The 14,045-nt window shown below is 29.9% G+C and overlaps 2 protein-coding genes and 1 pseudogene across 2 annotated transcripts; 1 reads left to right on the top strand and 2 right to left on the bottom strand.

Annotated features, from left to right (window-relative positions):
- Window positions 1-847: 847 nt before the first annotated feature.
- LOC104699871 (putative U3 small nucleolar RNA-associated protein 11) lies at window positions 848-3,166 on the bottom strand. The gene is made up of 9 exons (XM_010415265.3): window positions 2,877-3,166; window positions 2,609-2,682; window positions 2,424-2,514; window positions 2,074-2,165; window positions 1,885-1,978; window positions 1,712-1,791; window positions 1,451-1,531; window positions 1,269-1,368; window positions 848-1,168 (listed from the first exon to the last, which is right to left on the bottom strand). The coding sequence occupies exons 2-9, from the start codon at window positions 2,662-2,664 to the stop codon at window positions 1,076-1,078; spliced, it is 687 nt and encodes a 228-aa protein (XP_010413567.1). The 5' UTR covers window positions 2,665-2,682; window positions 2,877-3,166; the 3' UTR covers window positions 848-1,075.
- A 7,282-nt stretch (window positions 3,167-10,448) lies between these two features.
- On the top strand, window positions 10,449-11,530 carry LOC147940735 (thiohydroximate-O-sulfate sulfur/sulfate-lyase (nitrile-forming) NSP5 pseudogene; annotated as a pseudogene).
- A 510-nt stretch (window positions 11,531-12,040) lies between these two features.
- LOC104699870 (peptidyl-prolyl cis-trans isomerase FKBP20-2, chloroplastic) lies at window positions 12,041-13,875 on the bottom strand. Its single transcript, XM_010415264.3, has 7 exons — window positions 13,731-13,875; window positions 13,555-13,633; window positions 13,274-13,458; window positions 13,041-13,150; window positions 12,835-12,943; window positions 12,651-12,727; window positions 12,041-12,364 (listed from the first exon to the last, which is right to left on the bottom strand). Exons 1-7 carry the CDS (start codon window positions 13,777-13,779, stop codon window positions 12,242-12,244), a joined length of 732 nt encoding a protein of 243 aa, XP_010413566.2. The 5' UTR covers window positions 13,780-13,875; the 3' UTR covers window positions 12,041-12,241.
- Window positions 13,876-14,045: the final 170 nt, after the last annotated feature.

Here is a 14,045-nt window from a genome sequence, read left to right as displayed (position 1 = left end):
ATACTAATGTTAATCGAATTTTCGCGGGTAATATGTATATTAAATTAAAAATTATTTAAATTTTGATTCGGAAAATATAATAAAATTTTAACGGATAAACGGTTTTTGTCATATTTACATTGAATTGTAAAAAATAAAGTAACACAACTTTTTTATCTTTCTTTGTTTGATCAGTCAAATTATTTTTCTAAAGTATCACACCTTTTTTTCTTTCTTTGTATGATCAGTCAGATATTTTTTTATCATTAATTTCATATGTGCATATCATTAATTTTTTGGGTAAATAATTAATTACATATCTGATATAAGTTTTTTTTTTAACACCTATTTAATATAAGTTTATTTTATAATTTAGTAATATGTTTTTTGAGATATGGTAACTAAATTTAAGTACTAATAATAACGCATATCATCAACACATGGCGACATGTGTCTTATGCCTTTAATAGTGAAGATTATTTCATAATTAAGTAGTGGCTTTTATGATACTTCTTATATAATTTTTAAGACTAATTTGTTTTTAAGCAGAAAACAGCAAATATCATAAACCATGTATGACATGTGTTTTATGCCAAAGAGGGATGTTTTTCTTTAATGTTAGGATTTGATTCAAAATCTAAACTCGTACCAAATCATGTATATTTCAAAATCCCGTACCTTTTTTTCTCTCACGTAAATCGAAAAAGTCTTCTTTAAAAAATCGAAGACCAAAATAAGAACCGAGTTCAACAACAGTCGTTTAGAGTAAGATTTGCACATTTTAGGTAAAAGCCAAATTAAAAGAGAAAAGTGCACATTAACTATTGCTATTAATAAGCAGTCTCTTTTTTGTAACGAGACCTTTACGTTACGAGGGCAAAACATTCAAACTCTTCGATATCATAACTATTTTGGCTCCATGTGTTTCAATTTCGTCAATCCCATTAGCAACACTTTTCCAGATATGCAACAAAAAAGTTTAAAGTAAACAACCATGAAAGCTTGCAGGTTCTGGAGATCAAAAACTAGTATAATTTAAACTCTAGTAGAGATCAGAAAAAAGATGTGAAGCTACACAACCATGAAAGCTTTTTCTTCAGCGCTTTCTATCGGCCCGCCATTTGTATACCGGTTTACCATTTGGATTGAGTATCTCGTCTTCACGCAGCTTACGTTTGCGACCCTTTTTCTGTCCATTTAAAAAGCCTCTTAATCAGAGATTGTTCTACTTCTAGTTGCATAAAACATTATCAAGAAACAGTTATTTCTTTGGAGACTGACGATATTACCTGTAATTCCTTCTGCATTGACATATCTGCGTATAACTTTTCCAAATTATTAGCCCTGCTCTTCCGTGCCTCAAGGTCTCTATAGGACCTATCCATTTTCCTGTTTCAAGAAATAGAAGATGATGAGTATTGCTTATCCGTATGATACCCTTGGAAACATCTAATGCATTTCAGAGACATACTTTTGAATATCTTTCGGGGTCCCTCTCGCAGAGATATCACTTCTGCTTCTACTTTCTGACTCCAGTTCTCTAGCCTCCTCTCTGATAAAGAAGCACCAGCGTTACAGATCATAAGACAACGTAATTAACGTGGTACCATTAATGTCTTTTGAATCTTGAGGAAACGAGGTTTCCCAGTGTTGAATATGAACAATCACATTGAAAGAGAAAAGTATGAAAAAGCTGCACCAAGTAAGAAAGGACTAAAACGTTGGGATTAACCTGTCTTCTGCATAGTAAACATGTCTACGGCTTGACTGACCCTCAGTACATTGCAGTGATGAAGTAAGCTTGTCAATTTTCTACAAAAGATAGAGAAGGAAGAAAGAGAAAAATGGATGAATATGATTGCAACCAGAAAGCTCTCGGGCAGTGAATGAGGAAAGACTACTTACGTTTTTCTCACTCTGCCATTTTTGGAACACATATCCTATATCTTGGGTCTTCATTATCATGAGCTCTTCCGCAGAGTATTTATTTACCTCATCCCTGAAAACAATATCTTTGTCAAAATTTACAGACCAAGGAGAAACCATGAGAGTAACAAAAGAAATGGTAAAAACGACAAAATTAGATATGCTTACTTTGGTCTATGATATCCACCAGGTGTTCCACTATTGATCATCTTAAAGTTGAATTCATCTGGATTCTTGAATGCCGCCTTCTGCCTAAGTACCTACAGTAAAATTAAGAATAAAAACGGCGTTAGAGAAGCTGAACTCTACAACACAAGCTAGCTAAGAATAATGCCTTGAATGGTTTTGAGTTTCTTTAGCTATCTCACAGATATAAACCAGTCAATCAATCCCTTAAACCAACAAATGTCTATACTTGAAAGACTACATAAACATATTCTGCTATAACCCTGGGATCTCTCAACAGCAGAATCATAACAGAGATACAATTGCAAACAGAGAGTGTGTGTAAGTGGTACCTTTAAAGTATCCTGCTTTTTGTGATAAGCTTTAGCTCGGACAACATAATCCTTATGCTTCTCGAGGAGACCAAACTTCTTCCTCGCTTGCCTGATACGTTTAAAAATCCAAACTTTTAAGAAAAAAAAAGAGAAATTTGGCAAAACAAAAAACGAAGAAAGAAGAAGAGCAAATCCAAACTTACGGTTGAGATCGCTCCTTATGAGCAGGCCTTGGAACACAATTACGCAGAGACGACATGTTTGATGGCTCTTAACTCTGCAAATACAGTCACGAAAACTCTAGGATTATTAAGAGAGCTTAAACATCAAACCTACTCCAGTTCATGAGCTTCATGAAATTGAAACTAAAACCTAATCACAAGTCTGAACATCCTGAAGTCTAAACCAAACTATGAACTGAAGCTGAATTGAGAAAAAAAAGGAAAAGGGGAAAAAGCCAAAGTCTCTCACTTGAATACAGGGGAACCCTAGAAATTAGATGACTTCGAGGATAAAGATGAAAGTAGAAGAAGCAACCGCCGGGATTACAACAATTTCACCGGTGACCTTGAAACTCGATTTCTGGAGAGGAGTAGAGAAGTCGGCGAGACAGACCAAGAGTTTAGGGTTTTTGAGGGATAAAGAAAATTGAAACCGAAACCTTCTGCCTGAGTCTAAAGGTTTAGATTTAATGGAGGCGAATTACAATTACTTATTTACCCTTTTAATCGAAATTTGAGTGATCATCTCTCTACTTGCATATTATCTAAGGATGTATTCAACTTGACATTTTAAGTGATTTGTGTAAAAGTTACAAATCTTATATTATTCAATTATAGATTTTAAAAAGTCTTCTGAAATCCATTGTTATTGAATTGATACTTTAAAAATCTACTTTAAAATCCACTGTTATTCAAAACAATTTGTGGATTTCGATTTTAATAAGTTTTAGGGATTCTCGAGGATTTGAGAGGATTTGTTTAGTTAAAAATACAGAAATCCAAATTTCATTGTTTTAATAAATCCCATCAAATCCTCCAAAATAATTGTTTCAATACATCCCCCTTAGTTTCCCACACATAATGATAAAATTTGTTACATTAATAATATTGAACACTAGATTAAAACCCGTACTAGAGCACGGATTGAAATTCATTTTATTTACATTGTAATTTTTTTATAAAATATAATTTATGTGATTGTTTTTAAAAGTTTTTTTGGATAAAATATTATGCTATAAAATCATATGCTAAATATGATGACTTGAAAAAGACACTTATTTTGTAAGTTTTATATTGTTAATGATTCTAGATAAGTATTCGTGCTATAACACTGGTTAAATTTTATTTTATACAAAATTTTGTATATTTTCTATTTTAAAATAAAATTTTAATATATTGTATTAGTTTATGTACGTGAAGTTATTTCAACAATATATATTCTATCTCATGACTTGAATGTCATTATAAGACATAATTTTGTGAATTTGGTTTTTAAAAAACGAGTTATTATATTTTATGAGTAATTTAATATTTGTTATATTTTTGTTTTAATATACTTGGTTTTTTGAAATTCTTTCATATTATAGTGACATATTATTGACATTGCTATAACAAACCAATTTAGAGTGTTTATAGTTTCTAACTTTAATATCGAGTTTCAATATTTTAAAAATATTTCAAAATAAATTATTTAAAGTTTATAATATTATATAAAATTATAAAATTCAACAAAAAAGTATGAAATTGAATTTAAATATTCAAATTTTGACATGTTACTCAGTAAAAAAATCAATTCAATAGATATTATTTTTAAAGAATAATATTAATAAAAATTGAATATTTTATAGATTGAATCATTTATATTTGTTTTTATAAATTCAACTTATGGTATATTCGAAAATAAAACTATTTTTTAATTATAATAAATAATATGATAATTTATTTGTTTCACAAAATAGACTCATATATAAAAATGAGAAGTGAAGTATAATAATAATTAACAAATTAATATGTTAAGTTAGATATCAAAAGATTTTATTTGATGAATAATTTAATAAAAGAAATTAATATGGTAAGTTAGATGATATCAAATGATTCTTTAAAATATTCTCTTTAAGATTTTTGGAAACAATAATTCCAAACTATACAAATAATATAAAACTTAATCTATAACTTATTTGTAACCGACTTATTAAAATTATATAGTGTACAAAACAATGTTGTGTACTTCCGTTTTATTTTATAGAGGATTAAATATCGGAAAATATCTGAGAAATTATATTTATATCTCTTGGTATGATTTATATAGAAATCTTGTTGCATGCAACACACCCATATAAATACAATATACATTACTTAATTCACATATTTTAAGTACAGGTGGGAAAGCATAGCCTGCTTGTTAAATCCGGAGAATCCATCCGGTTTACACAAATTCCTGAGGCCTAATGACTAGATTGGATCTTTCAGATAAATGTTTCTACCTGAGCACACCAGCAAAGTCTTGTTACTTTGATCGAGAGCATTACAACCACATATTCTTTTTCCATATATGTGCGCACACAAACGTAAGAATTTATGACAGAATATTCTTTTTCACAAGTACAAAGTCAATACATTTTTATTCAGTACAGAATATTCCACAAGTGCAAAATGAAAAAGGAACACATTTTTATAATCCGGCCTTCCGCTAAGTTTTGCAAATGAGTGAAAATGGCAAAATCAATATTCATGTTTTGAGACAGCAGTGAAAAGGAAGCAAAAATCTCGGAATTTTCAATACATTTCAACATTATTTAATGCAATAAGATCTAAAGGAGTTAATGAGAGCTAACAAAGGCACATAGATTTCTAACCAAATAAAACTATATCTGATACTTAGGCTGAAGCACGTGAAGCAAGTGTGTCCCATTCACCACTAAAGTATGTGAACCTTTTGAGAGAACTTAGCTCAGGAGTTATAGTTCCACTACCATGAGCAAGAAGGACACGAAAATGACTATTAATAGCCTTGTGCACAGCGTAGATCAGTATCCTCAGTGATTAACAGAAGGTAACCAGGTTGATTGTTTTTGGCCAGGTACTCGTAAGTCCAGCTAACCGCTGCTTCTATTATTTTTTTGTCGCCGGTTTTTTTCGTACCATAGCGAATATGAATTACAAATACAGAATCTATATATACATTTTTGAAGTACATTTTGGGTTCTACCCTTTTATTTATAAGATTTGCATAATTGATCCATTGCCATTTGTATAATTATTTAAACTTAAAGATAAACTGTGTAATAAAATCCTATCGAAATCAAGGTTAATTTCAATAAAATAAAAAATCTGTTAGTATCCCTAATTATCTCGGCTTAATTAATAGTTTCCATTTAAAATTAAAAAAAATATTGTATACATTTATTGAAGAAATATACATAATATTAACTTAAAATCGAGAATACAAACAAACAATATCTCTAATTTCCTAAACAAGGATAACAAAGAGAACGAGTAAATGCTAACAATAAAGCGTGCAATCAAAATCAAATCTTTGTGTTAAAAACTTAAATAGTTATATAAAAAAAAAATTGTTCCACAAATGTAACTACAAATATGACAATCATATTTAAAATATACTAGATTTTAATCTGCGGTATACCGTGTGCATATAATTTTTATTATTATTTATATTTTATGTTGTATTTGTTTGTTAAATATTGGATGTTTTGTAAATAGAGGAATAACTAAATTTTCCGACCGTTTGTGCGGCTAAATATTTATATTAATTTTTTAACTCGTAATACACTTCATGACCATTTGTTTATTATATTTTAGTTTTTTTTTGTTTAATATTTGAGATTCTATTTTGATTTGTAATTATTATAACAAAAAAATAAGGTATCTAAATACATATTAAGTAATTTATACACTGTGATTAAGTCACATTTTTCCTAATGATTTAATTATTTTACACAATCTTAGTTGAATTTACTTGATTTTATATGTCAAATATTCTAATATTAGTAGTGCAAATAATAAAATGAAAATTTAACTCATGTTAGCACAAATTCAATAATATTTTATTAGTTCCAACATGTTCTCTTTATAACCCATCTACTATATGACCACATTATATAGTATTTTAAACTTTTTTAATTTTACATATTCATAATAATTTAAAATTTTATTAAGTTTATACATATTAATTATAAGATTTAAATAAATGTGAATCGAAGTTCTTCTTACGTTAAAAATCAAAGCTCACAGGTTTTGGAAAGTAAAATAGAAATCAAATTGTTGTTTTTTGTGTTTGCAAAGGATTCAGATATATAATATCTTCAAAACACAATAGAATATGTTCTCTTTATAACTCATCTACTATATGACCACATTATATAGTATTTTAAACTTTTTTAATTTTACATATTCATAATAATTTAAAATTTTAGTAAGTTTATACATATTAATTATAAGATTTAAATAAATGTGAATCGAAGTTCTTCTTACGTTAAAAATCAAAACTCACAGGTTTTGGAAAACAAAATAGAAATCAAATTGTTGTTTTCTGTGTTTGCAAAGGATTCAGATATATAATATCTTCAAAACACAATAGAAGGTGTGGTTAAATATATCATAGTTTTTATTTCCATATTAATTGATGTAATTTTTTTAGTTGGAATGAAATATAAAATATTTAGGAAACAAAATCTGAAGTAATTCTATTTTTGGGATTTTTTTAGGGATTAACTTTGAAAATAAGTTTTTAAATAAGTACAAATAAAAGGGTAAAAACCAAAATGTACTTCAAAAATGTATATATAGATATATTTAGCATTCATTTTAGATTGCAAAAATATTTGATCACCACAAATATCTAGATTTTCTTTTAAACATAAACCTAACTATTATGACCTCTATAAATAATCTTTCACCAGAGACAAAACAAATTAGCATATCAATGTTCTATCAATATAGCGTTTTTTCTTTCTACACCCCCAAAAAAAAAAAAAACCTTATGCCAAGGATCCTTTCAAGAAAGTCAACAACATTTTTGTGGGTTAATTTGATATTGTTAACGTGAAAAATTTAATTTGGATCTCAATCATGTTTAGGAGATCGTTTGATTATGAAGGAAATGTGTAATGTTGCTTTTGAAAATTCTTTGAAAATCAATTATATACAATTTCACTCTTTATGTAGTTGAAAAAGTATGGGATTGAGCAATAATACAGTAATATTATACATAAACTGGTTCTTTTACAAATACAAAATTATAAATTTGCTAATGTCATCCTTTTTTTTTTGACAGATCTCTGTTATAAGTGTCACCCAAAACCAGTCTTGGTTAGTTTTTATTCTTATATCATTTTTTTATTGAATCAGGGTGTTCGGAATGTAGGTGTCGCTAACTGCAACAATAGTACAAAGTCAATAAGGAACGATGGAGGAACAATAGAGGAATAATAAAGTGTATAAATTTTTATTGTTGCGCTAAAAAACTTTGTATTAAAACATGGTCAAATTTTATTAGGTTGATGCTTCTATGTTATATTTTAGTTGGACAAAAGTTATGGTCATGTTTTATTTTTATTTTTTTGAAGGAATTACCAAAAAAATAACAATTCTCATTAATTCACATATATATTACCATGACAAAATTATAACAATAAAAAATGCTAATTTGATGAAACAATTACCATAATTAAACTTAACAAAAAACCTATCTTGATTTTGGCATTAGTCCAATATAGGATGAGTTAAGTGGAATCGTTATTCTCTTTTAAACACCTTTAAATGTGTACCACATAGCAAATATATTACTAGAGTATATATATACAACGGGTTATATCACTTCAAAAAAATCCTATAATTTCAATACTATAATTAAAAACCTGTAAAATCTTATAATTTAATATAATAATTAAAATATCCTGTGGATTAAATTCTAAATTAAAACCTTAGAAAATAATTGATTAAATTAATTATTAACTAATTTCATAAATTATAAAATTGTCATATGTGTTTGGAATTTATTAACTTGCATATTCTACCCACACACAAACATATATATATATATATATATATATGTAGATGCACTGCATAGTAACATGATCTGTTTACTTTTATAACAATGAATTTTAATTGATAAATTAAAAATGAAAACAATTAAGTTTTATATATATTAAACACATAAAATAACTATTACTTCTCATATATCTCTATATTATTCTACATAAAAAAACACAATCAAGCGGTGTACCACGGGTCAAAACTTAGATAACATAGTAACATCTATGTTAAAAAACAAAAAAAAACTTAACCATTTTATTTAAAATCATATATGAACATTAAAATCGTCCCGTAAATACAATAAATAGTTATAGGTATATAATTTAAAAATTAATAAAACAAGAGTAAAATAACAAACAAATATAATATATGTATTTTAAATTTTTAAAATTTAAAAAATATAGTCCCGCGGTGTATTGCCGGTTATATCCTAGTAAAATTGTAAGTTTGTAACTAATCTATATTATGAAAGTTGCTCAACTCTCTCCATATGAATGACACATCAGCAGTGGAGAGAGTGCCACATGTCAACTAAATTAAAATCACCTAAATTAAAAGCAAACATATTTAAAATTAAAGAGAAATTTGAAACATCTTCCATGTATTTTATTATTTTTTATATCACAAACAATTTTAATATTTATATAAGAAATCTAGAGAGGCTTAGAAGTTAGAACATGTTGATGTATTCTTTAAGTAAGTAGATGCATCACCAAAAAATAAAAATGTATCGAGAGTAAAACCAAAGATTTGTTTCATCCTCTTATGATAAACCATGAAGATATGAACATATGGTTTATGCGCTAGAATTTTCTCAACAATTTGAAGGGTTGTAGCAGTGACTGGGAATTTGGTTAACATTGTAGAGAAATTCATGAAAGTGAGACCTTAGAGAAATAAAATTTTGTTCACTATCAAATGAAAGATAGTTAAATCAATGATATAATGTTGGTTTAGTAAAATAAAGAGAGAAAGGAAAAATGATATTAAATTAAATTCTAGAGTTATATTCAAGAAACTGAATAGCTAGCAGGAAGAGAAGCTGTCTACATTAATTATAACCATTAAAGAGTTAATCAAGCTGCATAAAAATCTTTTTGATAAAAGAGAATTTGAGAGTCCCATGGTATTTAGTTGAGAAGCTTAAAGATAAATATATCTAAATACCTAAGTTTTAGACAAGAATTGTAAGATGTTTAAATGTTTTTATCTACCAATCAAATGTGCAAATGATATAATTATTTTACTTCCTAAAAAAATATGCTAATAGTTTTCGTCTATAAAAATCACTTTACAATAAGATTTAGCTTTAAAGAAAATTTAGTATTCTTTGTTTCCTCACAAAAAAAAATCTTAGTTTTGTTTGTTAATATATAATTTTTAATCTTTCAAATATGAAAATATAAAAAGCAAAGAAAGTATTGCAATAAACATATATATATATAGATATAAATAAACCCGCACGTAGTGCGGATATACATCTAGTAATGATAAAGAGTGTAGACTAGAATAGGGAACTAGACAATTAAAATTGAGAATGGATACCTTGCGGCAAGTGAGTAAAATTTTGTTCCCAACCTTTCAAAGTCTATACCGGCATAGTCGTCAATATTACCAAAAACATAATATGTAATGTACTCACTGACCAAATTGTTGGCTTTGAGATTCTCTTGCAAGTTTTTTTGAATCTCCCTAAAACCATTGAAAGTGTCGAAGTTGAATGATAACTTGGATTAGAGAGTTATCGTAATTAACTTCTTGGACTTGGAAATATAAAAATATTAGAATTAGAGAATAAAAAGATTAGAAAAGGAGTTTATGGTGATTGTTAGAATGAATATTATACCGGAAGTTGAGGGTAAGGCAAGGCCATCAACAAAGAAAGGTAAGCGTTCACTTGAGCATCTAAAATTCAAAAAATAAAATCAAATAAATCACAATGACTACAAAAAATATAGAGACTGATGTATAATTTATTAAAACAACAATGATAAATGAAACTGATCTTAGTTGCTCCAGGTTGGGGATTGGATCATCGGACTCTTCCAAGTACTTTTTGGTGTGTAAGTAACATTTCTCCGATTTCTCTATCTTTTCCGGCATAGACAAAGTATAATTAGAATACGGATAAATCAGTTTGCTCAACGCAATAATCTCGTCGACCATGTCTGGATCGTTAACCTCTTTGAGTGCCTTTGTTCTTTCTGATGGTTTGGATAAAACTGAACCCCAAAATAATAGCCCTACTATTTTATCCGACGTATTAAACGGAGAAGCCATCTCGCTGAGAAAATGAGCCGGATTCTTGACCAAAAAAAAGATTTATGCCCCAATCGGATACAACTAAATCAGGGCATCATAATTCATGATAAAGCAAATGACCATGCTACCCCTTCTTCTTCTCATGTGGGTATCTAGTATTATTTATTTATTTTTATTTTTTGTATGAATGTTAAATATCTAGTCTTATTCCATTGGCCAATGGTTAATGACAAAAATAAAAATCAAAAGCTGGTTTGGGTGGCACACTTCATATTTGGGCATAAGTTTTTTCTTTTAATTAATACTGTAGCTAGTTTTTTCGAAATAAGGTTTTCTTGACATTCATTGGGTGACATTCACAAGAGACCTCATGATGGTAATGAATTGGGTGACATTCATTGTTTTTTTTTTGAAAGAGACATTCATTGTTTTGATCTGGCTAGTGAGAAATGGACTGCTGTGGAGACCACCGGGGATGTAACGTCGGCGAGAAGCGTGTTTCCGGCGGTTTCTTACGGGAAATACATTGTTATATATGGTGGGGAGGAAGAGCCGCATGAGCTTATGCATATGGGAGCTGGGAAGATGTGTGCAGAGGTTTACAAGCTTGATACAGAGACGTTAGTGTGGGAGAGGATTGTGTGTGGGAAACAGGAGGAGAAGCCGAGCCAACGCGGGTGGTGTGCGTTTACTGCAGCGGTTAAGGATGGTGAGAAAGGTCTATTGGTTCATGGTGGGAATTGTCCGACCAATGAGCGGCTTGATGATTTGGTGTTTTGGGGTTTCTCTCATCTTAATGTCAATTAATGAGTTACCTTTGTGTCTTTCGTTTGTAAACTACTTAGTGTGTGTGTTGTTCTAAGGAGATTATGTGGTGATGATATGTAACTTCTAAGTGTCTTGAGTTGAAGGAGCTATGTGGTGAAACTATGTTTACCTATTCCAAATACTTCATCAAGTTTGGTGTTTTGGTAATTTAATAAAAATCTTGTTGTTCGTCTGAAAAAAAAATATATATTGAAGAGTTATATTACAAACGTTAGATAATCATAGAAATTTCTGTAATTAACTTTCCCAAATGTGAGGAGCATTGAGCAACTACCGTTCCCAATTTCAATGTATCTTTAGACAATCTATTGAATTGTTTGGGGTAGAAAATATAAAATTACGAAATCAAGAAGGAAGGAGAGAAAAAGTTTGAGATGCCATTGCTTCAAGCCTTCAATCTTGACGAACGCACAGATTTGGAAACGAAACAGAGAGAGATACGGAATATGAGAAAAATGCTTCAAACGCTTAGAACGTGATCAACCAAAGTATCAAAAGTAAACTATGATTATGACAAAAGGTCGAAACTTTACAATACATGTTCTTTACCTCTCTATGTAATGTAATTTCCATCTCTCCAAGAAACCCTCCCATACGATAATAATGATGCCTAAGCAAAGAATATTTTGGTTTTTTCTTGTTTCTTTGCAGATCCAATGAAAAAGCTTAGTGATGTAGATCACTTGCAAGTTAAGTGCATGTGACATCTGAGTAGAACCCTATTATTGTCCTCCTCTCACAATTCTGGATGCTGAGCAACTCCACGTCGAAAACTTCAAATTGCTTCGAGCTGAAGAAGGTCGAAGGCCCCACCTGGTTAGAGCCCAATGAACATTGTTTTGTCAAAAAGATGATCAACCAAGGTGAAGACAGTTTTTACACTGTAAAGACTAACGTACAACTATTTACATATGTCTTAAACGAGCTTCGGTTGTCCTAACGAGCAGCCTCAAGGTAGTAATTCCATTTAAAAACATTGTTGGTAGAGGATGATCCTGATGTCTAAACCTAACTATGAAGTACTAATCAAGTTTAAAGTTTAAACACATTTACACTTAGGAAGTGAGTGTAAAGGATAGAGTAGAAAGTAGAAACTAACCGGAGGTCCCAATTCTGGAGGGATGATAATCCTTCTTCGCCCACCAGGCTTCATGTCACGAATTCCCATTTCAAATCCTGCATACGCACAAAACAATCTTCAATCTGTTTCCTTTCAGAGAAGATTCATCATTAACACTAACATCATATTATTAAAAGGGAAGGTTAATGTCTTTATAACTTGCCTGGAACAAGTGCATTGGTTCCCATGCGAATTCTAGCAGGAGAGCCCTGTATATAAGTACTGTCTATTCGCCTTCCGGACTCATTATAGCCAATATAGTGAAAAATCACCTATCCAAATACCATCAAAGTTGTATAACCAATTCCATAAACAATCTAACTCCAGAATAAGTTGTTTGTTCAATGGACCATAGAGAAAAGTTAGTACCTGCTGACCATCTTTAGGGCAATCACCTTGACCAAGATTGAAATCCCGGTATATGAGGCCAGAATCAGCCTTCACGTAATTATCTGAAGCTACAACCTTAACCTCAAAACCTGCACTATATCAACAAAAACATAAACACAAACAAAAAGACCAATAAGCTCCCAAGTTCATTCAATAAGAACCAATACTCTCCAATAAAAACAAGAAAACAGAGTAGTAAAAAAAGCTTAAACCTTCTCTAACAAAGTTAGGAAACTCGTCAGGAGCATTGTTCTCTCTCTGTATCCTCTTGTTCTGTTCTAGTAACCGTCTCTCATCATAAGGGCTCTTAGATTTAGTCTTCGCAGATGAAAACAACGCCGGAAACAACAAACACGGCGTAGTAGCCAATACATAAACAACACTTCTCCTACTCAAGCTGCAATTTTTATTTTATATTAAAAAAAAAAAAAAAAAGACCTGGCTTTATTTATCTCCAGAACAAACCAGAATCTCTCAAAGTTGCAAAAATTACCTTTGGTCTTTTGGTTCTTCTCTCAGTGAACAACAACATAACGAGCGTTTGCTACGAGATAACGATACTTTTGTTTCACCTACAAGATTTTACATGCTTTAATCCTGTTTTGCCCAAGAAGCCCAGCTTACTAAATCGGGAGATCAATTGAAATACTGAGAGAGAGAAGAACTCACGAAGAAGTGTAAGACATGGATAGAGAGGAGTTGATAAAATCATCACCATAGCTTTCCTCCCTCCGGTGATTCCTGCAGAATCCACTTTTATCCTAAGTTCTTCTTCTGCGTTTTAATTTCATGGATAATATTATCTTTTGCCCCCTATATCTTTAATTTATTAAGATTTGTACCCGGTGTTTCCATGAATTTAGACCCCAAGTAATATAATTTACTAGATTACGCCCGCGTATTAATCTGGATATAAGAAAAAGATGTAAAATTTTAAGTTGTATTCAAAATATTAATTTTATTTTATTTGAATTTTTAAAAAAA

This window comes from Camelina sativa, chromosome 7 (genome assembly GCF_030686135.1).
Source record: "Camelina sativa cultivar CO46 ecotype springtype chromosome 7, ASM3068613v1".
NCBI classification, from domain to species: Eukaryota; Viridiplantae; Streptophyta; class Magnoliopsida; order Brassicales; family Brassicaceae; genus Camelina; species Camelina sativa.
This window is presented reverse-complemented; position numbering and strand designations above follow the sequence as displayed.